Genomic DNA, 25676 nt, shown 5'->3' with positions numbered 1-25676 from the left:
ACACTTTGCGGTTTCCCATATATTTATTTTGGTTTTAAAAGGTTTAGTTTGCGCAGGACTTATTTAAATGAAACTAATTAGAGACAAATAGAAATTTAACCTCCCCGTGGGTAAAGTTATATTTGGCAAACCAATCTCAGAGCAGAATATGTGAAGATGTTGTACCCACGAGTCAAGAATTATTTTTTTTATTATTATGGATATTAATAAACTTCAATGTTTAAATATATGCATTACTTAAAAACAAACAAATAAAAAACCCTTAAAACATAATAAATTAAACCATTGGCCAAATCAATGTTTTTCCCAGTTCTCACGCAACATGGAATTCACGTCAACAGATTAGTGCATTGATTCAGACCCCACGTATGAGGGCAAACCATTACAAATCGGCTTACCCCATAACTATAAAATGGGGCCAAGGTACTCCCACATCATAATGTTTGGAGTAGCTCTTTAAGTAGTGAGAAGGTACCGTATATACTAGAGTATAAGCAGAGTTTTTCAGCACATTTTTTGTGCTGAAAAACCCCAACTCGACTTATACTCGAGTCAGTGTCTGTATTATGGCCATTTACATTGCCATAATACAGACTGGAAGCTGTGGGGGCTGCAGAGCGTTTACTTACCTCTCCTGCAGCTCCTGTCAGCTCCCTCCTCCTCCGTGCCGGTCCGTTCAGCACCTCTGTCAGCTCCCAGTGTAAGTCTTGCGAGAGCCGCAGGGTCATAGTGCGCCTCTCGCGAGACTTACACTGTGAGCTGGCAGAGGGAGCTGCACGGACGAGGAGGGAGTTGGCAGGAGATGCAGGAGAGGTAAGTGCTTCCTGCCAGCCCACCTCCTACACAGTGCCCATCCACTGGACCACCAGGGAGTGAGAGCCCCCTCCCTGCCATGTATCAAGCAGGGAGGGGGGACGAAAAAAACAAACAATAATAATAAAATAATCATAAAAAATAATAATTAAATAAAAAATAATAATAAAAAATTAAAATAATTTTAAAAAAAAATTAATACAATTGCCCAGCCCCCACCAAGGCTCTGCAACACACACACACACACACACACACACACACACTGTAAATAAATATTCAATTAATATAATTTTTTTAGGATCTAATTTTATTTAGAAATTTACCAGTTGCTGCTGCATTTCCCACCCTATAGTCTTATACTCGAGTCAATAAGTTTTCCCAGTTTTTGGGGGTAAAATTAGGGGCCTCGGCTTATATTCGGGTCGGCTTATACTCGAGTATATACGGTACTTTAAATTGAAGAAATTGTACTGAAAATAAAAATATTACCTTGGGCCAGGATTTGGTACTTTGCCAGCTTTGAAATCATCAATAATATTTTCAATATCTTTTGGCACGAGGTCCTCCTGTAATAATAATAATAATAATAATAATAATAATAATAATAAAATAAATTAACACACCAAACTATGTAACTCCATTACATCTGCAATTTACAGAATCTTTACCGTTAATACATTGTGCAATGTTTTTTACCATAAATCTCAGACACCAATTGTCCACATGAGTGGATGAAGTTCTTTTCTATACACAGCATATTTCTAATAATATTTCTAATAAACATTGCTGCTAGTTCCTGGTTCCTTTACATGCTCTCTCATATATAAAAGACCACAGATGGTGTTACATATGGCTTGTAGACAATTATAATACAATCTGCATTGTGCTGTCTGGGCATCTTCTGTAGTCCAAAGCAGATGTACTACCAGAGGTTGTATGTCACCTTCTAGCAGAGTCTATATAATTGTTATATACACATGCAGAAACCAAACCTTCTTATTCACTAGATTCTATATGATGGCGTCAATACAGTCAGACAATATTAGCAGATATAATGCAGTCAGACATAATATTAACAATATTGGAACAAGTCCACTATTGGTAATATTTGTAAATGATCACTTACATTAGGGATCTAATATTTAGTAAAGTTGGATCCATCTTAAGGGAGTGGTTTTGGTACATAGATGCAGCGCCCTTTGTTTAGCAATGTAAAAAAACATTGCGGTTTATGAGAAACTGCAGTGGTCATTTTGCCTAAACCATTCCATTGACCGCTGTCAGGCTACCAGCCACTAAAGGAATTTCCTCATGGAAGATATTCAGTTGTTGAAGAGCACAATTATGCCAAATCCTTTTCTATAAAAAGCATTGGGAGAGCACAGCAATTGCAGCACATGTGCCCTATGTCCCCAGTGCACTGGACTGGAGAAAAGCCATCACAGCTATTTATTTCACTGGGCAGAGTGGCTGCAGCAAGGAGAATATTTAAAAACTGGTTTAGAGGTAAGTTTAATCTTTATTTGTATAACAAGGCCGGGCCCAATAATCATTTTTAGTACTCGATCTTAAATAAATAGAATTAACACACTGTCAGTTCTTGTTTGCCCCAAGTACTTACAGGTGGCTCTCACTTACCTCCTTTTGCATAGTAAAATGCATTATAAATAAACTTGTAAGAAGAGGAAGAGGAAAAGACTATACGAAGGGGTGGGAGGGAGTAGTCACAAGCGTCTCCCTGACAAACTGCACAATATCTACAAGGCAAGCTATTGGTGCAGTGTATGGCTCTGCTTTATCTTTCAGTAAAGCAATAGGCTCATTTTGATACATCTAGAGGGAGAGAGGGAGAGAGGGAGAGAGGGGGAGAGAGAGAGAGAGAGAGAGAGAGAGAGAGAGAGGGGGGGAGAGAGAGAGAGAGAGAGAGAGAGAGGGGGGGAGAGAGAGAGAGAGAGAGAGAGAGAGAGAGAGGGGGGAGAGAGAGAGAGAGAGAGAGAGAGAGAGAGAGGGAGAGAGAGGGGGAGAGAGAGGGGGAGAGAGAGGGGGAGAGAGAGAGAGAGAGAGAGAGAGAGAGAGAGAGAGAGAGAGAGAGAGAGAGAGAGAGAGAGAGAGAGAGAGAGAGAGAGAGAGAGAGAGAGAGAGAGAGAGAGAGAGAGAGAGAGAGAGAGAGAGAGAGAGAGAGAGAGAGAGAGAGAGAGAGAGAGAGATTGAGATTCTGAGTGGTTGAGCAGGAGCTTCTCTATGTACTTATTAACTACTAGGAAAATATTGCCCTATAGATATTCTGATTGTCACAGACTAGAAAATATGTATTCCACACAACTATGACCGATTTTGTATGTGGGATAAAAGCATTTTCTCATGCAACATAAATCAAAATAGGAGTGTTTTATGAATGATAGGAGGACAAAATGTTTCACAACAACCTTGTATGTGGTCATAGTATAAGAGAATAGAGGCAATCAGTTGTTTATTCTGTTTGTGTTACACCCCCTGCACAGCAGACGCCATCTGTACTTCTAAAACCTTTATTTAAAGCCTCAGGCATGGCTGTGAGATTAGCAAGTGGATTATATAACCGGTAATACAACAATCTCAAACTAGTGATATGGTAAGTAAGCTCTGTACTACATTAGCTGAATAAAGAACACATTTGGTCCGTTTGGGTTACGTTAGAATTTGGTAATCACACAGTAACTCGTGTAGGTGTGATTTATAGGCCCCCAGGACAAATTGAAGAGTTAGATAATCTACTAGTTGAAGAAATAGCTAAAATGGCAATGAAGGGGGAAGTTATCATCATGGGTGACTTTAATCTTCCTGATGTGAATTGGAAAACAAAAATAGCTACTTGTGCCAGGAGCACACATATTCTAAACTCCCTACTGGGATTGTCTCTAAAACAAGTCGTTGAGGAGCCAACTCGTAAAGAGGCCATACTAGATTTAATGTTTACAAATGGAGATTTGGTATCAGATATTACTGTAGGTGAAAGTTTAGGATCCAGTGATCATCAGTCAGTGTGGTTTAATATAAGAGCAGTGACTGAGTCACACCACACAAAAACAAAAGTTTTAGACTTTAGAAAAACAGATTTTTCTAAAATTAGAATGTGTAAAGGAGTCATTATCAGACTGGAGCAATTTAAATGGAGTCCAAGATAAATGCGATTATTTAAAAGTTGCACTACTGAAGGCAACAGAAAATTGCATTAGGCTTGTCAGTAAAAGCAAAAAATTCAAGAAACCACTGTGGTACTCCGCAGATGTGGCCAAAATAGTAAAAAACAAAAATTTAGCATTTAGTAATTATAAAAAAAACCAGAGTGAGGAAGACAGAATGATCTATAAGATTAGGCAGAAAGAGGTTAAGAGTTTCCAAATCACATACAGAAGAGAAAATAGCACAGTCAGTAAAAAAAAGGGGACAAAACTTTTTTTTTAGATACCTAAATGAGAAAAGAAAAGTAAAACAAGGATTAGTTAGATTAAAAACAAAAGAAGGAAGGTATGTAGAAGAGGATAAAGGTCTAGCTGACTGCCTCAATTAATATTTTTGTTCGGTATTTACAGATGAAAATGAAGGAAAGGGATCTCAGTTAAGAAAAAGGATAAATGAGTCATTTATTACACGTGAGTTTACAGAGGAAGAGGTTCTATTTCAACTGTCAAAAGTAAAGACAAATAAGTCAATGGGACCTGATGGAATACACCCATAATCAAGCTGGTATACAAAATGCAGTCTACAGTGCACTGGAATAAGCGCCAGCACATAAATCAAAGGAACACTCTGGGCAAAATCGCTTTAGATTTGTGGCCTTTTTTGCAGCAAAACTGTTCCCTTAGCCACTTCCCCCATTATCACAAAAGGTTTTCCCAATTAGAATGTACACAGTGTAGGTCAGCCAATGGGAGATCAGTGCGAGCTTAGCTGCTGACTTGCCACATACAATCATTGTCCTCTTATCTATATAGTATCCCAAACCAAGCTAGGGGAAAAAGGGGGGGGGGAGCAGATAGGAAGACAGTGACTTCATGATTTCAGTTTTAATCAAATATAAACAGCACAGTGTGTTTACTTTTTATCTCCTGCTCTCTTAATTACAGACAATATCACTCCAAGTGCATCAAAATTTTCACGTCATAAATAACTCAAAGATAAGCACAAAAGGATTAAAAAAAAAAAAAAAAAATCCAACAAACAGATTGCATGAGATTTTAAGTGATTTAAGGGTATCTTTCTGGGAAGCCTTCCCACTCATATTCCCCTGTGATTGCGACCTGGTTTAGTTGGCAGAGTCTAGCTAAAAATATAATGCTCAGCACCAAGATGTGAAAAATTACCTGATTTTGATCTTTGGGCGTATCCTGTGGTGTTTATGAATAAAAGACACAACTCAACCTATGGTTTAATGTTCAAACCTATTGTAAGTGCAATCAATCATGTGACCTGTAACCATACGGTGTGCACTGGCTCACGGCAACACAAAATATTAAAAACATTGTACCAATGGCGTTCCCACATCTCCAGCGCAGTGGAGACTGAGCCACCAAATGTATCGATCTTGCCAGTAGTAAGTACCATCTGTAATGGAGCTCCCTGTAAACCGACCGGTTACCCCCTTTAAAGGGACCGCTTCCGAGCTGGAACAGGGGAACGGATAGGGGAACTAGCTCTGCTCGCTCCCAGGCACTGGACGGCACTCAGTCCTGGAAGCTCCAGTCCTTAAAAGGACTTGCCCCGCTGCATCTTCCACCAGCTGCGACAAGCTGGCACAGGGATTAACCCTTTCTTCCACCCAGTAACTGGACAAGACCGGGGTTCTGGAGGTACAACACGGACTATGCTTTATTGGTACAACTTCCTTTTATGCACAGAGCGAGGGTCTCTGTTCAGTTCAACACAATCCCAGGTTGGGAGGATGATGGTTTACAGATAACCATCTCCCGCTCTGGGAGATACCAACAGTACACAGTAAAAAACACATCACATATATGGAGGTCACACATGTAAAATGCATATCACTGGATAGCCCCAGGTCCCAACTAGGATCCCTGCAAATAGCAGGGCTATTGGATGTAAAGAGCCCAAGAAACCATCGTACAAAGTCTGGGCTCGAGGCTCTGTACATCCCCGAAATTAGTTCCATAAAGTTGCTTGGTTTAGGCTGGTCAATTCAAACTTCGCTCCTAAACAAAGCAACAATCAATCCAGAGGAAGGCGCGAAACCAATTTGCACCAATCAGTGTTCAGAGAGGAGAGGAGTTTCGCCGCCCAATCAGGAGAAAGGGCGCAAAACACCGGTGCACCAGTCGGCCTGCAACCGGCAGCGACCAATCAGCGCTCACTTGTGCAGACTTTTCAGGAGCCTGGCGCGTACCTAGTTTTAATGGGCGCTCCTTCTCCTATTGGTCGGCACGGACTTCCAGGCGGCCAGCGGGACCTCTGTGGCTGTGAAGCCGACTCACAGCCTCGGGGTCTCCGCTGGTGCTCGCACCTCTCTCCGGGGGCTACCTATGCCTATGCCTAGACTAGGGTCTGATAAATAATTTAGTTTCAAGTAAGACAGTGGCAGGGTGTTGGATGCGGGATATTCCTCCGATGGGAAATTGAACTTGATTTCTAATCACAAAAGTAACATAGTAGGGGACATTAAATTCTAAACTAAACACAATGTGCAATAAAAAGTTATTTTAAAATTAAATCTTTTTTTACAGCAAATTATTTAACTCCTGAATGGGAAAGAACTAAGCAGTGAGGCTGCAGGCACATGATCCATACACCAAAAACTCTTCATGAAAGGGACTGTTTAATAGCCAGAAAAACTCCAGCTTAATGTGGTTGTTCTGGTGAGTATAGTAAGTCCCTAGAGGCTTTTTGTTGTAAACAATGTATTTTCAGAGAAAAGGCAGTGTTTACATTACAGCCTAGGGACACCTCCAGTGGTCACTCCTCAGACAGCCACTAGAGGTGCCTCCTGGGTCAGTGCTGCCTCATGCAGAGCGTGGAGATGCAGAACGTCAGTGCTGCACACTGGGCAGCACTGACCCAGGAGGCACCTCTAGTGGCTGTCTGAGGAGTGGCAGAGCCAGAGCTGGCAGACTAGAATAAAGAATTTACTATATTTAGGAGGGCAAGGGGGGCTAGATAGTGATTTTAAAACTATAGTATCAGGGATACAGGTTTGTGTTCCTAACCCTATGTGTTTCAGACTAAGTTTATTTAATCGGATAAGAAGTTTATTACAATTGTGATGGTGCAAGTTGTGGATAAAACTAGAAGCACATTAAAACTAGAATTCTTGCCATTTTGACTATCATGTTACTGACTGAAAATGCAATGTTATACGGTGTTCATTGTTTGTATGGTTTTGGAGCCTCTAATTGTCAAATACAAATATCACTGTTATAAAACGTTTATGCCAAAAGGATGTACTTACGTAGTAGTGGTCATTTATTTGAACCATTGGTGCATTTACACAAGCCCCGAGACATTCAACCTCTGCCAGTGTAAATAACCCATCAGGCGTTGTCTCTCCCACATGTATTCCTGGTTCAAGAAAACAGAGTTAGAAGAAATAACGTTTAACAGAAAGAGTGATCTGTCTGATTAGGAATCAACGTCCTCACAACCAAGTTAAAACACAATATTTTATTTTTTTATTGAAATGTATTAAAATGTAGAGAAACATACAAAAAGGCAAGGGGTACCATACCAGTAGCTCTTCTGGTATGGAATTGTGTGGGTCAATCATGGGTTCAGTCATACACCAGATCATGCGATTCAGATGCTTGTTTGCTGTGCATCGTTCCTGAGTGCATTTATTACATAACACTAGTCTATTTTGGGAACACACATTTGATAACCAGCTGGTGCTGGAGAATGTGCGTTGACTACAGTGACCTGTACTATTTAGAATGCTCACAAAATGCTGTCCAGTGGCATTATACACTATATAGCATAATATTCAGCTCCTCTTAATTCAAGGTGACTCCTCGTCTAACACCCCCCTCCCTCCTAAAATATAAATATTTTATTGACCTTTTTATCCAGAACGGAGTCCTCTGAAGAAAAACGTAAGAGACATTTTTATATGTTCTCATTATTTTCCCAGTCATCTATGCCACAAACACCAATTACAGCAACTTACTTTTTTTTTTTTTTTTTTTTTGTGCTAGTTAAATCATATGAAAGACTGACATCACAAATGGGTGAAGTCTATAATTGCAGCCATTTGCAAAGGAGGTCAATCTGCAACAGGATAAACTAGAGGGAGCTCTTTGAACTATAACATGCAAGGGGAATACATAGAGTATAAGGCACACAAACAAGAAATTTGTGTATAGCCAGGTATTTCAGTAAAGTAGATCAGGTAGGTACTAAAATATATTTGCAAATGTAGAACATTTAAAGTGTAGCCCCACCAAAAGGGCACACATATTTGAATAAGCACCATTAGAAACAAATAAAAGCTGATGAGTAGACAATATTTCCATTTTTGCTCTGTTTGTTAAATTTCATAATCATGCAGCAATGTGTAAATGGTATGTACTATTGGCCTATCCACATCTTTAAAATAGAATAGGTTACTTGTATAGGTTTGATTGCCAGGAATGAAAGCATCACATACACCATAGTTACACTACAATCTATTTGATTCTTATGGGAAAATTATATTTTTAGTAGAAATAGCACGTACAGACAAAGGGCACTATTCTATTTAGGTAAAGACACTGCATATTTTCCAGGCAGCACACATTAAAAAGCCTGCATTAGCAGGATTGCTGAAAAATGTCTTTGTCCTTAAATCTGGCATTGCTTACATTAACCTTGTAGTAACACTATATTGCTTTAGCTTATGCTATTTTAATAGAAAACCAAATCGATAAAATGATGATGCAGCCACTGTGGTGTCCATTCAGCAAGACTCTTAGCAGATGTATTTTGTTTTACGCTGCCGGCTTACAGCTGATAAAACGAGAGACGCAGTGATGGCATCAGCAGTTACACCGGACATTTTGCAGCAGAAGTCAGCAAGCCAACTACGGCAGTGAGAAACCTTCTGAGAACGGATTAGTGATCCCACTGTTGAAAACCATTAAACAAGGAATACATACAAGTAATCCACACACACACTAGCTATACCTAGCTTCTTCTCGATAGCCTCCAGGATTGCATCAGAGTTCCTAAGCATGCACGGTGTGGTTGTACAAATTTGAATGTGATATTTTCCAACTGGTTTCCTGTTGTACATGGTGTAAAACGTAGCAACCTCGTAGACTCGCATGGCAGGCATTTGCAAGACATCAGCCACCTAAAACAGAATAGTATACACACACACACAAATCACAAACGTTCAATCAAAAGATCGATCATATCAAGTTTGAATGTATCATGAAAGAAAAGTTCTCAATACATCTGTGGGAAAACAGTTTTAATTGACCCGCTCTAAGTAAGTACATATCAGACCCAACTGTACATGTAATTCTATTATGTGCATACGTATTTAGAAATCAGTACATTTTCTCCGGGTTATTAACTTAAAGGACCACTCTAGGCACCCAGACCACTTCAGCTCAATGAAGTGGTCTGAGTGCCAGTTCCCCCTAGTTTTAACCCTGCAGCTGTAAACATGTTTACATTGAGGGTTAATCCAGCCTCTAGTGGCTGTCTCCCTGACAGCCGCTTCTGCAATTCTCAGTGTGAAAATCACACTGAGATGACGCTGGACGTCCACAGGAAAGCATTGAGTACAGGCATACCCCACTTTTAAGTACACAATGGGACCAGAGAATGTATGTAAAATTAAAATGTACTTAAAGTAAAACAATACCTTTTTTCACTTCCCACTGCAAGTAGTGCATTGCATTAGTAATTTATAGGCATAACTGATACCAGTGGCGTACACACAACCCATTGGGCCCCGGTGCAAAAACTGATAAGTTTTCAGAGAAACTGCTATGTTTCACTGATGGTTAATCCAGCCTCTAGTGGCTGTCTCATTGACAGCCGCTAGAGGAGCTTCCGCGATTCTCACTGTGAAAATCACAGTGAGAAGATGCTGAACGTCCATAGGAAAGCATTGAGTAGTGCTTTCCTATGGGCGGTTTGAATGTGCGCGCGGCTCTTGCCGCGCATGCACATTCGGAGCTGAGAGGCGGATCAGGGCGGGAGTCCGGCGCTGGAGAAAGGTAAGTGCTGAAGACACACACACTCTCACGAACAGACGCATACACACTAGCTAACAGATACATTTACTGACAGACACACACTCAGTGACAGACATACATACTCACTGACAGACAGACAGACACATACACACTCACTTACAGACACCAAACAGACTCACTAACACACAAAGACGCACACAAACTAACACACTCAGTAACACATACACACATACCGGGGTCGCAGCTGCAACCGGGCCCGGCCGCCCTGCGACCCAGTATGTACCCACTGTGGCCAGCCTCTTCTCCTGGGGAGCCCAAGAGCCGGCCACCTCAGGCCCCCCCTAGGCTGGCCCTGGTGTCACTGGGCGAGCGCGCGAGGGAGCACTCTCCCCTGAGTGCTCCCTCTTCAGCTTCCTCGCGCGCCGCGTACTGATGCCGGAGCCGGAATAGGACGTTGGTTCCCCCCCTATGGACCGGCGGGGGTTATCCCGGTCCGCATCGAGCTGGCACTTGAACCACCATACCCGCCTGCATTACCGGACCACCTCGATGGCAAGATGGTGTCGGATGACGGTGCTTGCAGACAGCTATCATCTCGGCCTCTATCCGAGCGCCTGGACGCCATATTCCGGCGCTTCTGGGAAAAGCTGGAGCAGAGGGCCTCTCAAATAGCCCGCACAGATGCAGCAGAGACCAGGGGTCACAGGAAGCGACAAGGCCCCACCCTGGGCGAAGTGAAACGCCAAGCACCTGTTACCTGCACCAAAAGCCCGTCCAGGCCAAAGGTCGTGAGGGAACCCCCTCCGCGGCATCGGCCACCACGCCGGAGGGCCGCACGCCGCAGACAGCAGATGACCAACAGGCCCCTCTGAGACGCCCACAAAGGGAGAGACCCGGCCTCAAGGAGAAACAGAGTCAGTGGCCCAAGGATGCTGACCATGAACAAGGCCTGGAGCCAGGGTGGAGCCAAACATCACAGACGACCCCTACCCACTCGCCAAGACTACCAGGGGCTCACACCCAAGATGCCCAGCAGAAAGATAGGCTGGTATGAAGGCTGGAGCTCTGAACCCTCCACCACACACACCTGGCGGACCGAACGGCAAAGGCAGACCACCCCTTACTATTTAATCGATGACCCTGAAGGCCTGGCTGCTCACTTCTATGGGACTGCAGATCTAACTGGACTGTGTCATGCTTTAATGGACTCATTGTGTTAACCACCGTGTATCTCACCAGTTTAACCCAGCTGACACAGTATGTAACACCTGGTCCTACCATTTTGGGGGAACCCAACCATACCCTTCCCTGAGCTTAGCTTAGCAATGGATGAAGTCCTGGCCAAGGTACCGGCTTGCATAGGGGACAAGTAGAGACACACACACACAATAGCTGACCAGACGGAGGGCCTAACAAAAGACACTACACGTACTACTCCTGAACCCTACACCAAGACAGCCGATTAAGTCCACGCCAGGGGTAGTTAACTGGGGGTGGGGGTGCCGGGGAGCTCACAAAACTACCTAGGCTTCATGCCGGCTCACGTATGCTCAGCCTGAGACACTCTAATCTACGCGTAGGCACACTCCAAGACAAACTCCTCATACTGTTAATCGTTATGTCTTATCTCTATCTCGACATTACCTAACTAACTCAAGCTTGAACCTTAGACGTATGTTTCCTGTAATTATTAACAAAAAAAAAAATGGTGCCGCCATTGCATGCCATGATACTGTTTTCATTGTTTTACTATTCTAGCATGTACGCGCTGTTGTGGCGATACAAGCTCGTTTGTACTACCCATGCACCGCAAAATTAAAGATTAAAAAAAAAAAACTGTAAAAAGAAAAATCTCATTCCAGATTGTACCATTTATCTTTAATGTTTTACTCATCCAACAGCCTTAAACTGGGAGGAAAAGTAAAATAAACCTGCCCACTGGGCCATTTTCTGTCAATACGGTGCCAATTTGTATTTGTTAGCAGCTTAGTTGCACACTTTGTTTAGAAACACCTCTTCATCCCTTTTAAGCATTTATGGTTTAACTTTAAATCCTCAGAATTGTGACTAAGCTGCTAAGTCATAGTTATAGAAAATGGCAGGGTAAACCCTATCACCGGATGGCGCCGATTGCAGAATATGAACAATGTAGGGGCAGAAAAAAAAAAGTTCTTGCCCCAAAGACACCAAACTGAGCTGCTCCAGGCGAGAATAGAACCTTCCATTTCCTGTTCACTCACGGACAGAAGAGGTGCGGGAATGTCTGTACTCGCGAGTGTACTTAAAGTGAGTGTATGTAAAGCAGGGTATGCCTGTAATGCTTTCCTATAGGCGGTTTAAATGCGCGCTCAGCTCTTGCCGCGCATGCGCATTCGGAGGTGAAGGTCACCAGCGCTGAGGGAGCCCGGCGCTGGATTAGGCTAAGTAGCTGAAAACTAGTTTGTTTTCCTGGCACTAAAGTGCTCCTTTAAGTCTGAATTGTTGAGAATTCAAACTGAATTTCAAAATAGTTAAATTGTTAAATTCTCCAACTCGTCTATATCTTCCTGATAACTGCTACTTTAGTAAATAAATATTTACCATAGAGGGTATACTGCATGGTGCTACTGCAGAGTCCCATTTGTTTTTTGTTTTGTTTTTTTATTTAAGAAGACTGCACAACAGATTTAACCATTTCTACATTTAGATTTTACTCTTGTGCAGGGTTGTTTTGGATCAATTCGTACATAGGTTAGAAAGATATGGAGGATGGTCAAACTTTGCCTTCTCATGGCCCAGTAATAGTTAAGAACAGACGCATAAAGACAATTTCATACAAAATAATGAAAGATGCTCACAAATACCAGAAGTGAACAAGGAAAAAACAAAGTACAAATTACATACTGTAGCACCCAAATAGAAAAGTTCAAAATACGAGATCTAGCAAAAGCTCCAAATGTAAGTACAGACAATGCATTCAAAATAAGTGTAACATAAAAAGTTAACTGCACACAGAAAGCCCTTATTTGAATATTATTAATCCAGTTGCAGACAATTTGCTTAACTGATGTAGAGCAGTTTAAATCAAGATTCTAGTGGTTTCCTGTAGACGTTAGATAAATATAAAACAGCCAAGTTAAATGGAGTTCATGAACATCTGCTGAGCTAATTCTATGCACCTGCAAAATGTTTGTCAATACAACCCCAGCACTACATTAACAGTTAATATAACTTCATCCTGGAATTCTCAATATATATCCCCAAACTGATCATACCTTGTTCATAGCAGTGATAGGCAGCCATCCATGCTGTCTCTGAGCCAAGTCAAGCACTGGGATAACAGCTGCAGCTTTGTGACCTTCTGGGTAGTTGCCAATTATTGCTTCAATTCTCTTTAACAAAACAAAAAATATATTAAGAAGCATAACCTTCATCAGTGGTCCAAGATCAAAGGGTATACAAAAAGGAGTGTGTTCTGGTGCTTCACGTAAAATTTAAAAAGAATACCCAAAAACGTAAAGAATGTAACTGGTATCAAAAAGTGTTTCCCCAACACACAAAGTGAAATGTAACGAATACAGGAAATATCAGTGTACATACAGTAACATGGATATAAAACACAAATAATACAACCATATCAATAGTAGACACTGGGATTTCAAAGGATGCCTAAAACAATAATAAAACAACATAGTATCAGTATACTTCCATAATATTACTTCCGGGTTCTGACGTCGGAAGAACCCGGAAGTAATATTACGGAAGTATACTGATCGGGGGACTGGACACAGGTGCGGGCAATAGAACCAGATATAAAAGGAACATTATTACAAGACACTATCAGCACTGGAAGAAGGCGATTTAAGCCAAAACGCGTCTGCTATATATTTTTTTTTATATTGTATTTACCTATACTTAATTGTGGGTTACTATTTCTGGTGGTAAGTGGAACTTTGTTAATTTTATTGACTATAGTAGGTTCTACAGAAATCTGAGCAAACGTACCCTGAATCTTGAATAAAGATAGATTTTTGCCAATCATCTGATGTCCTGTCTTCTACTATGAGCAATGGGAACCTGTAGCCAGTATTGGCACCCTTGAACCTGAGATGGCTCTGGGCCATGTGAATAGTAGTCCTATAATAAGATCTTGTTTTTTTTCTGCTTTTAAACAGTTCACGCCATGTTGTTTTATTATTCTCTTTTATGCATCCTTTGAAATCTGAGTGTCTACTATTGATATTTTTGTATTATTTGTGTTTTATATCCATATACTTTATCATTGGGAATACACTGATATTTCCTGTATTCTTCAAGAAAGAAGAAAGTAGGGGCAGAAGGAAGATTTCAATCTTTACGAATACCAAGTAGTTTTCACTTAGTAAAGTAGGATGAAAGATACATTTTAGTCTTTCAGCCTTTTTAGTAGATAGCTTCCTAATACTGTGGGAATTAAGGAGCTGTCCACTAAGAGGCTGCAAGATAGGACGAATCGGATCGGAATTTTATTCATTAGAATGAAATTTTGATCCGAACAAAATGCACGAATGTCATCCTAATACAAATGAACAAACTGTACTCATTCTGTAAAGACGAAATTCAGTGAATTCGCCAGTGTCCTGTCTATATGAAAGAACATTCGAACAGCGAATAAAGCAACACGAGAATACAGGAGAAAATGGGAGTATTGTGGGAAAATTTCTTTGACCACAGTAAGTGGAGCAGACTTAAGCTCCTCCTTTGGTCAAAGAAGGTCAAGCGTGGGGAAAAATACATTAGACAAAGTAGCCCATACTTTGTCTTATATTTTAAAGAAAACTAGATCAGATATGATAAAAGAAGAACAGATTCTGAGAGAGGAAGAGAAAAGGAAATAATGTGAGAAAGGTAATTTCAGCATGACAGTGCCGCTTTAAGTTCAACCACACATATATCATTTTGTTCAGGAAAAAGGGGGCTTTAATTTCTCAACACACACACACACACACACACTTTAGTGGTTTAAATTATTATTATTATTTATTTATTTTTTAAACAGTTTAGGTTTTCCAGTCCCCTTGCATGCATTTACAACGATAATTTTATTACCTATATTTTGCTTGCTGGGGCTGGCCTCGCCTATGAGACCCTGCCGCTGTGACTCTCACAGCTATACCTCTCCTGGCTGTGACTCACAGTGTACATAAAAAAACATTTTGTTTTCAAATCTAACAGCACAATGTGTTCCTGACTCTATAGTGTTTAAACCACCACCTAGCCCCTTGGCCCCCACTTGCCTCCCTAAATATAGTGACATTTTCCTTCTATTCAAGTCTACTATGGGACAGGGGAGGTGGGGGAGAACACTATAGGGCAGGGGAGGGGGGAGAACAGAACACTATAGGGCAGGGGAGGGGGGAGAACAGAACACTATAGGGCAGGGGAGGGGGGAGAACAGAACACTATAGGGCAGGGGAGGGGGGAGAACAGAACACTATAGGGCAGGGGAGGGGGGAGAACAGAACACTATAGGGCAGGGGAGGGGGGAGAACAGAACACTATAGGGCAGGGGAGGGGAGAGAACAGAACACTATAGGGCAGGGGAGGGGAGAGAACAGAACACTATAGGGCAGGGGAGGGGAGAGAACAGAACACTATAGGGCAGGGGAGGGGGGAGAACAGAACACTATAGGGCAGGGGATGGGGGAGAACAGAACACTATAGGGCAGAGGATGGGGGAGAACAGAACACTATAGGGCAGGGGATGGGGAGAACAGAACACTATAGGGCAGGGGATGGGGGAGAACAGAACACTATAGGGCAGGGGGAGAACAGAACATCATAGGACAGGGGAGGGGAGAACAAAACACTATAGGACAGGGGGGGAGAACAGAACACTATAGGACAGGGGAGGGGGGAGACAGAACACTATAGGACAGGGGAGGGGGGAGAACAGAACACTATAGGACAGGGGAGGGGGGGAGAACAGAACACTATAGGACAGGGGAGGGGGGGAGAACAGAACACTATAGGACAGGGGAGGGGGGAGAACAGAACACTATAGGACAGGGGAGGGGGGAGAACAGAACACTATAGGACAGGGGAGGGGGGGGGAGAACAGAACACTGTGGGACAGAGGAGGTGAGGGCACTATGGGACTGGGAAGGAGGAGGGAGAAGAACACTAAAAAAGATGGAGGGGAGAGGAACATTAATGAGGGAGACCACTAAAAGAGAAGGGAAGTTTTCATATTAGATTAATTAAATTCATTAAAAAGTCTAATATTGATAAAATTATAGGAAAACATTTTTTTACAAATCATTTGGGGGAAAGAGTCTGTTTCGGTTTTCGGCAAAGGGCATCCTGAGTTTTCGGTTTCGCTTTCGGACAGAATTTTCATTTCGGTGCATCCCTACTTTCATTAGTCCATGGCCTTATCTTATAGCCAGGATAGCCTTATGACTATCCCACGCATGCTTAAACTCCTTCACTGTGTTAACCTCTACCACTTCAGCTGGAAGGCTATTCCATGCATCCACTACCCTCTCAGTAAAGGAATACTTCCGGATATTATTTTTAAACCTTTGCCCCTCTAATTTAAGACTATGTCCTCTTGTTGTGGTAGTTTTTCTTCTTTTAAATATAGTCTCCTCCTTTACTGTGTTGATTCCCTTTCTGTATTTAAATGTTTCTATCATATCCCCCCTGTCTCGTCTTTCCTCCAAGCTTTACATGTTAAGATCCTTTAACCTTTCCTGGTAAGTTTTATCCTGCAATTCATGAACCAGTTTAGTAGCCCTTCTCTGAACTCTCTCTAAAGTATCAATATCCTTCTGAAGATATGTTCTCCAGTACTGCGTACAATACTCCAAGTGAGGTCTCACCAGTGTTCTGTACAATGGCATGAGCACTTCCCTCTTTCTACTGCTAATACCTCTCCCTATACAACCAAGCATTCTGCTAGCATTTCCTGCTGCTCTATTACATTGTCTGCCTACCTTTAAGTCATCAGAAATAATCACCCCTAAATCCCTTTCCTCAGATGTTGAGGTTAGGACTCTCAAATATTCTGTACTCTACCCATGGGTTTTTATGCCCAAGATGCATTATCTTGCACTTATCCACATTAAATGCCAGCTGGGGCCAGGGCCGGACTGGGGATACAAAGCAGCCCTGAAAAAAATAAATTTAAAAAAATCTATGTCAGTCCCATAAGTCACTGCGCCACGTATTGTCACATGTAATACGTACGGCTATGTGTTGCCACCCTAGATAATCGAGTAATATATATCTGAATCATCTAATGCAGCGTTTCCCAATTACCCTAGGGTATATATATTAATTTGGAACCTCTGATCTAATGATTGAGTGATATATAAACATATAATATAATATAATATAATATATATATATATATATATATATATATAGATGTAAAAAACAGATAAAATTCGTATCTTGTAATACCTTTTTTACAAGATACGAATTTTATCTGTTTTTTACATCTACATCACTGGACTAATACGGCTACAATCTCTACTTGAACACTATATATATATATATATATATATATATATATATATATATATATATATATATATATATATATATATATATATATATATATATATATTAATATATTATGTGTTTATATATATATTATTTATTATGTGTTTATATATAATTATTTATTATGTGTTTATATATTACTCAATAATTAGATCAGGGGTTCCAAATTAATTTTTCCCATGGAACACAGTAGATCAACATTTGACATAGTGTATCAACATTTCTGCAGGAGGATCTTCAGTGCTGCTGGCTGAGGTTGGTGTGCTGCTCAGTCCTCGCTGCTCCCTCTCCCCCTCCAGGCGGCACCCTCTGTCTGGGAGGAAGTGCTGTCCCTTCCTCCCAGCATCCAATACTACGGGGGTCCGGTCGCAGTTTTAGATGAGTGAGGTGGGTGGGTAGGGGGGGAGGGCTGTGAGGTGGGTAGGGGGGGAGGGCTGTGAGGTGGGTAGGGGGGGAGGGCTGTGAGGTGGGTAGGGGGGGAGGGCTGTGAGGTGGGTAGGGGGGGAGGGCTGTGAGGTGGGTAGGGGGGCTGTGAGGTGGGAACGGGTTCTGTATGGTAGGTAGGGGGACTGTATGGTAGGTAGGGGGACTGTATGGTGGGTAGGGGATACTGTGAGTGGGTAGGGGATACTGTGAGTGGGTAGGGGATACTGTGAGTGGGTAGGGGATACTGTGAGTGGGTAGGAGTTATTTATGGTGGGTAGGGGGGCTGTGAGTGGGTAGAGGGACTGTGAGGGGGACTGTGAGGTGGGTAGGGGTTTTGTATGGTGGGAAGAGGGGCTGTAAGTAGGTAGGGGTTCTGTATGGTGGGTAGGGGGCTGTGAGGGGGTTAGGGTGTAGAGGGACTGTGAGGGGAGTAGAGGGATTGTGAGGGGGGTAGAGGGACTGCGAGGTATTTTGCAATCCTGATGAAGGAAGCTGATGTGAGCCAAAACGTTGATGTATATTCTTTTATTTTATATACGAATTAAAAGTTATATTTTATTTACATTATCAAAGACCCTGGAGTGCATTCCATTTTTGCATCTTTTTCATTTATACCTGGAGTGCAAGCATATTGGAATATATATATATATATATATATATATATATATATATATATATATATATATATATCGATAAAGACCTGTTTGGTCGAAACGTTGATCCGCATTGGCAACATTTTGAATACACTATTTTGACTTGGAAATCCATTGAGTGCTCTCATCTATGTTAATATATATAATTTTTTTTAAAAATTCATTAGCGCTAACTCATGTTTATTAATGTGTCATTTTTAAAAACCATTTAGGGGAAGATTAGAGAATAGCAGCACTTTGGTATTTTGCATTTAAAAGTATTCTATATATTAGCATTGTGGATAAATAAAGGAAAAGCGCCTCAGATTTTAATATAATGCAGAGCCAACAAAACCCAAACACAGCCCTGGCCAAACAGCATCTCTTCATCTATTGAATCAATGCATCTCTATGAGGAAAGTTCAGTGTTTACATGCAGAGGGTGGAGACGCTAATTGGCAGTATTGCTCACTGTGCAGCACTGCCCTAGGAAGCACTTATAGTAGCCATCTGAGGAGTGGCCAGTAGAGTTATCTCTAAGCTGTAATGTAATCACTGCATTTTCTCTGAAAAGACAGTGTTTACTGCAAAAAGCTTGAAGGGAATGATTGTACTTACCAGAACAGATACAATAAGCTGTAGTTGTTCTGGTGACTATAGTGTCCCTCTTATCACATGCAAAAGGCTTCTGCAGGCAAAATATAAGAAATCCAAAATAAAATGCACTTTGCAATAAAGTTTACAAGTGAAAATTTTTCTTTACAGGAACAATGTAGGGAAGCTATGTAAGTTACAGGCAGGGGATGCATGCCTGGGACTGCATAACACTGTGATTTAACTCACAACAGTCCCCAGAATAGACCTCTCCTGCTATTTAAAGCCAACCAGTTACCCATCCAACTCTCCCAGAGGACAGGCAGATACCGGGAAGTTTGGGGATTACTTGCCGTATACAGGAGACAAAGAAGAGGCTTATTTATTATATTTTATCAGCTATGTGCCCAGCACAAGGAAGTGAAATTACCCATTGCTTAGCACTGCTCTGTATCTGCAAATTTGTAATAGTACTACTATTATATTCTGGAGATAAATTAGGAAACTGTTGAAGGCTATAAAAATGTACATGCAAAATTGTGTAAGGAGAGAATATTCTGCATGCTACTGTTCATGCGTCAGTGATTTCCTTAGCAAAGCATATGGAATTGATCACCTTTTCATTCATTATATCACGACTGGTGTAATCGCATATAGATGAGGTCACTTGTGCTATTCAAATTGCATAGGAAAGCCAAGATTTGCTGACAACTGGCCATCTACCATCTTGTTTCTGCCAAGTACAAACTTTGCACAACCAAATGGTTTTCCCCACTATAATTGCCTTTTTTTAAAAAAAATTTAACGCATTATCCAAGCAATCAAATTAAAACAGCCAGCATTTCCAGGCTGCTGCACGTTTTACCTTGTAATTTTCTGGAGTGAAGTCAAAAGGTGTGTCTAAATTGTTCTCAGGGGTATCCCTGTGCTGCAAAGAAAGCAATTAGACAATTATAAATGCTGCACAACTTAATATACTACTAGACAATGGCTGATATACAAAACTCTGCATAAACTGGCTAGATCTGACTGATGTGGTTTGGCATAAATGTTGAGATTATACCACTGAAGCCTACCAAACTGTGCACTTGAAGGGACAGAATAATGTGATTTGCCTTTACAACACTTCTATGCAGTTATTTTCCTTCTCATAATATTACCACAGTTTTGCTTTCTGTTTTCCCACTCCCAAAAATCTACACCTCATCTACTAGAGTGCATACACACTTTGCATCCAGAAGAGCTAAACAGTACTGTGATAAACATTGGGCTCATTTTATTGTGTTGTATACCCTGATTTCATTTATCTAAGAAATCATAGGGAGATGCAATTTTTATTTTAGTCCTTTTTCCCCCACATAGACATGAAGTCATTACCGCGGCCTCCTTCATTTGGCACCAGTGGCAATGTTACTATAATCAGAAGTTGTTTAGAAGTTATTTCTACTAAAGTTTCATTACATAATACTATACCATTAACCAGTGTTCTGTATCTCCCTCCAGTGAGAGGAGTTGTATCTACACAGATCAATCCCAGAATGCTCTGAGATTGCGAGGACTATGGCTAAGCACTGATGGGTGCACATACATCTCAATGACACACACCTAAATTCCATATCACTGTGCAAATGGCTTAACACAAAATTCCCATATGATCTGCAATTCTGCTCAAAGTATAGACTAAATATTTTATGGTTTATAAAATAGCGAGCAAGCGCATATCATACATTTTTTACATAACAAAAAATTAAGGGTGTTTCACTAAACACCAAATTGAAAACCGACATAAAAAACGGATTGCAGTGTCAATGTTTTAATACAATGGCACACCATAACAACTGCTCTCTTATTAAAAGTAGCATTGCTGTACTACGTGATTTTATGCAAAACATGAACACCTTGGTTAAAGGGACATGCATCACTTGACAATTATTTTTTTAAAACAGCAAGCAAACACTGAAACTAAAATAAACCGAGGAAATGTTTTGAAAAGTATATAATAAATGTTTGTAAATTTACTATAAACTTAAAGGACCACTCTAGGCACCCAGACTACTTCAGCTTAATGAAGTGGTCTGTGTTCCAGGTCCAGCTAGGGTTAACCCATTTTTTTTATAAACATAGCAGTTTCAGAGAAAATGCTATGTTTATTAATGGGTTAAGCCTTCCCCCAAATCCTCTAGTGGCTGTCTCATTGACAGCCGCTAGAGGCGCTTGCGCGATTCTCACTGTGAAAAATCACAGTGAGAGCAAGCAAGCGTCCATAGGAAAGCATTATAAATGCTTTCCTATGCGACCGGCTGAATGCGCGCGCAGCTCTTGCCGCGCGTGCGCATTCAGCCTACGGGGCGGAGCGGAGGAGGATCGGAGGCAGAGATCTCCCCGCCCAGCGCTGGAAAAAGGTAAGTTTTACTCCTTTTCCCCTTTCCAGAGCCAGGCGGGAGGGGGACCCTGAGGGTGGGGGCACCCTCAGGGCACTCTAGTGCCAGGAAAACGAGTATGTTTTCCTGGCACTAGAGTGGTCCTTTAATCAGATTGCATTATTGGGCACGCCTCTCAATTATGGAATTTTTTCAGCTTCCCCATCTCAGTTTCAGACCAGTCCACCAATTAGAGAAAGAGAGCATCATTGTGCAGCAGCAAGAGAAAGATACCAACACCGGAGTCTACTCCGCATGATCATAACGATCAGACTCCTTTTCTACCCCCTCTAACAGGATGTTGCAAGGTGAAGAACCCTTCCACCGGCACATGTGCAAATCTGTCAGGCATACTCAAAGCACTTTTAGAACATTCCTAGTGATAGGACACTGATTGGTTAGATCAGTGTACCCCCTGGAGTAGGTGTGGAAAGCATAGGAAAGATGATGCAGATAAACTTGTGGGAAAGTGTACCTGCTTTTTTCAGCCTTCAGAGTGAGGTAACAGTCTCAATTAAAGATAAAGCATTTTTAAAGGATGTAATCAGTATAATTTATAAAAGTATTAATTTCTATTCAAATCTGCACTTTTTCCAAAATTATAGGGGACAAAAAAAAAAAAAGGACACACACTTCACACAAAGATTTTCAGCAAGCTAAAGTGCTTTAGGGGTCTGGAGTGTCCATTTTAAATGAATACTCCAAGCACAAGAACCACTATATTTTAATGTAGTGGCTTTGATGCACAGATCTTGGACAGTGTAAAAACACTTTACCTTCTACAATGTAAAGCACTGTTCTTTCAGAAAAACTGCAATGTTTTACATTTGGCCAAAAAAAAGCATCTAGAGCAGAGGTCCTCAAACTCCGGCCCCCCAGATGTTGCTGAACTACAACTCCCATGATTCTTTAATTACATAGATAGCCAGAGAATCATGGGAGTTGTAGTTCAGCAACATCAGGGGGGCCGGAGATAGAGGACCCCTGACCTAGAGGCACTTCTTCCTTAAAGGTGTACTCCGCTGCTCACATAGTAGGAAAAAAACAAAAAAAAAAAAACACTTACTAGATATACCTCCAGTGATTTTTTTTTTCTCCCCTTTCCCCCCCCCCCCCCCCCCCCAAGAAAAATAGGGAAAAAAGGAAAAACCAGCAAATAACCAAAGGCTTCTCATTGCACACGTCTGGTCTGAGGTCTCTGAAGGAGGCAGGCACATTCAAGTAGAGGAGTGTGCCTGCCAATTCCGTTAGCTCAGGGTAGGTATCGGAATAAGGCTGCAAACCTCCCTAGCTGTTTGACTAACAGCCAGGGGTGAGTTAATTAATTTATAAAAGTGTTGATTTCTCATAAAAACAGCAATTTTATAAACTGAGGTTAAACTAGGATACTCCTCACCCATAAAGCACTTCAGCAAGCTGAAGTGCTTTTGGGGTGCGGAGTGGTCCTTTAAAAACTTTAGATTTTCTAAGATTTTTACATTTGGTGTAAATACACACAGCATGATGATGACAAATGCAGGCATAAAAATCATGTGGTGTGATTTATAGGACAGAAAATGGTTCCTATATTTTATATTGGCTTTTCAAATAAATAGAGTATAATAAACTCACCACAAAAGAGGCTCCTCCAGCACCACTGCATCTTGATGTATTGTGTAAGTATCGCCTGATCTGGAACACAAAGAGTGATTTTAGCAGCCTGTGCATTTCATATTGTCAGAAAAAACCTAAAGTCAGAGTCCAAGTACGAAAATCACTTAATGTAACCTTGCAAATGAAAGACTTCATTTCTGAGAGGCATCTCTGCTTACATTTTGCAGTTTCCATGACTACTAGTGGCTTTCAAAAATGTCATGTTCTAGCCTAGAGGTAATTAAATTATTGGATCATTTTGATGTCCATCATCAGCATGCTGAAAGTATAAGAAACACTGGATTTATGAATCACAGAGATCTGAACGGCTCAAAGTCATCAGACTTGATGATGTCACCAAATGAGGTTTAAGCTAAAGCGTGGCGTCTGTATCTACGCTGGAAGTTACATTTAATGACTTTTTTCACAAAAATGCACAGCGTCGCTGTTGTAAATAATTGTGTGCAAACAAATATAAAACGCAAATTATTGGTTGAAACTTTAAGGGCCTTCGACTTGATGCCTATGGCTGGGTGGGTTACACTGTTCTGAGGCATTTTCTCTCTTCAGGGTAAAGTAAAAAACTTAAAATTGGTTCTGGTTTCTGACTCCCAATGTGCAGATCAGAGGGTAAAAAAGCTCACAAACCACTCCATTGGGAAATTATGTCACATCAACAATTATATGCATTAAAACTAAAAATGCATATTTTTTTAGATCTAGAGCTTCTTTCATACTTTATTTGCAATAGAACATCGAACATTAGCCACAGTCTGAAAAACAATCTCCGAGTATATGACAAGTCTCCATTCTAATATGACAACACTGGCCCAAGGTGCTCCGGGACCTCCAAAACCTAAAGTAAATGCCGTGGAAGAGCAGGCTGGCATTCCTTCAGTTGTGCTGTATGTGCCCATTGGTAAAGTTAACATACAGGTTCTGCACTTGCTGAACTAATAAAACCCTTCCATGCCGAAATATAAAATTGAGGAGATAAAAGCAAACAAACAAACAACAAAACAAAACCACAATCCAGAGCTATTGTCTAGTGATGCCTCTGCTTTAAAATCTCATTAGAAAAACATGCTATCAATAACTTGGGTTGTGATTGTCATGGCTATTCCAGCTGATTATTCAAAAAATAATGACAATCCAGTAAGGAGTTAATTTGCCTGCTGGTACCAACCACAAAGTTAAAGTGCACCTACAACATAAAAAAATAAAAATGAAAATACACATATCTCCAGTAATTGCCCAGTGTTGAAAGATTTTTTTCTAAATATTTAATTGTGTCCTTTATAAAAGGTATAAGTTACTGGGATTTTAACAAAAAAAAAACAGTTCCCATGACAGATTTTCTATAATGATACAAATATGTTTTTCCTGAATACCTATATCAGGATGTAGAATGACAATGAGGAGCCATTCCATTATCAGTGTCAGGGTATATAATGCCATGCTAGCTAGCCCTGTGTGTTGCTCTGTCCTTGTGTGTCCTCCGGCTGCTCACTGACACACTGTGCTCTCAGGCTGCGGCCCAGCTCTGCACACAGCCCAGGAGAGCCAGGACTTTACACCAAACACCCAACCTGCACCTGCACCCACCCTACGGGTCACGGTCACCTACCGAGCTGGCCACACCGGCCCGCAGCCGCGCCGCCACCGACATCGCAGCTCTGCACAGTAACAGCCAGACCAGATTAGCCGAACTCGAGGCAGACGCGATCAGCCGAGCTCAGAAGGGGAAGCTGTCAAGTAGACAGCAGGATGTGAGCGCAGAGCGCGAGAGGGAACCAGACACGATCAGCGGAGCACCGAGCGCAGCGAGTCTGCACAGTACAAAGTTATAACATTGATTTCAATGGGGAGGCAGCAATAATCAAACACCGAATGTGGGCACATTTTTACTTTGTTGTTTGGTGGTGACTGAGAATGTTGAAAAGTGGCATTAGCCGTGTATTATTTGTTATAAGGCATGCAGGCAGGGGTCTTTTTTTTTTTTTTAATGCTGAATAAAAAGTAAAGATCACACTAATGTTATATGTAATTGTCCTATTTATAGTTAAATCCCCCCTCTCATAATATTGTAAAGCGCTACGGAATCTGTTGGCGCTATATATAAATGGCAATAATAATATGTAATGCTAATCTCATTGTTATGGCATTGATTGGCAAGAAATGCAAGATTCACCCGGGGTTATTCACCGACTGCTAGGTTTATTAATTGAATTGTGAGGTTACTCAAGAATTCATCAGGGTTTATTTATCTGAGAATTTCTGGAAATTCAAAGTGAATTTAAAATTTTAGACCAAAATAACTGCACTGAAAAAAATCTTCAAATCTTCTTTAGGGTTTAACCCCTTAAGGACACGTGACGTCATGATTCCCCTTTATTCCAGAAGTTTGATCCTTAAGGGGTTAATTTAGCCTATTTTAACCCTATATGTGAGGCACAAAGGTA

General features: G+C 41.2%; 1 protein-coding gene across 1 annotated transcript in view; it reads right to left on the bottom strand.

Moving 5' to 3' along the window:
• Positions 1 to 24966, bottom strand: part of NDUFV2 (NADH:ubiquinone oxidoreductase core subunit V2) — a 28704-nt gene extending 3738 nt beyond the window's left edge. The window contains exons 1-7 of the mRNA XM_063451565.1: positions 24842 to 24966; positions 23194 to 23253; positions 20028 to 20090; positions 13238 to 13354; positions 8959 to 9127; positions 7253 to 7362; positions 1303 to 1379 (exon numbers count right to left, since the gene is read on the bottom strand). Of these exons, the coding sequence (XP_063307635.1) occupies positions 1303 to 1379; positions 7253 to 7362; positions 8959 to 9127; positions 13238 to 13354; positions 20028 to 20090; positions 23194 to 23253; positions 24842 to 24883 (638 nt within the window). The 5' untranslated portion in view covers positions 24884 to 24966. The remainder of the gene's footprint in view (positions 1 to 1302; positions 1380 to 7252; positions 7363 to 8958; positions 9128 to 13237; positions 13355 to 20027; positions 20091 to 23193; positions 23254 to 24841) is intronic.
• Between the last annotated feature and the right edge of the window lie 710 nt (positions 24967 to 25676).

This window comes from Pelobates fuscus, chromosome 4, assembly GCF_036172605.1.
Source record: "Pelobates fuscus isolate aPelFus1 chromosome 4, aPelFus1.pri, whole genome shotgun sequence".
In the NCBI taxonomy this organism is placed as follows: domain Eukaryota; kingdom Metazoa; phylum Chordata; class Amphibia; order Anura; family Pelobatidae; genus Pelobates; species Pelobates fuscus.
Note: the sequence above shows the minus strand (reverse complement) of the source record. Positions and strands in the feature narration are given on the sequence as shown.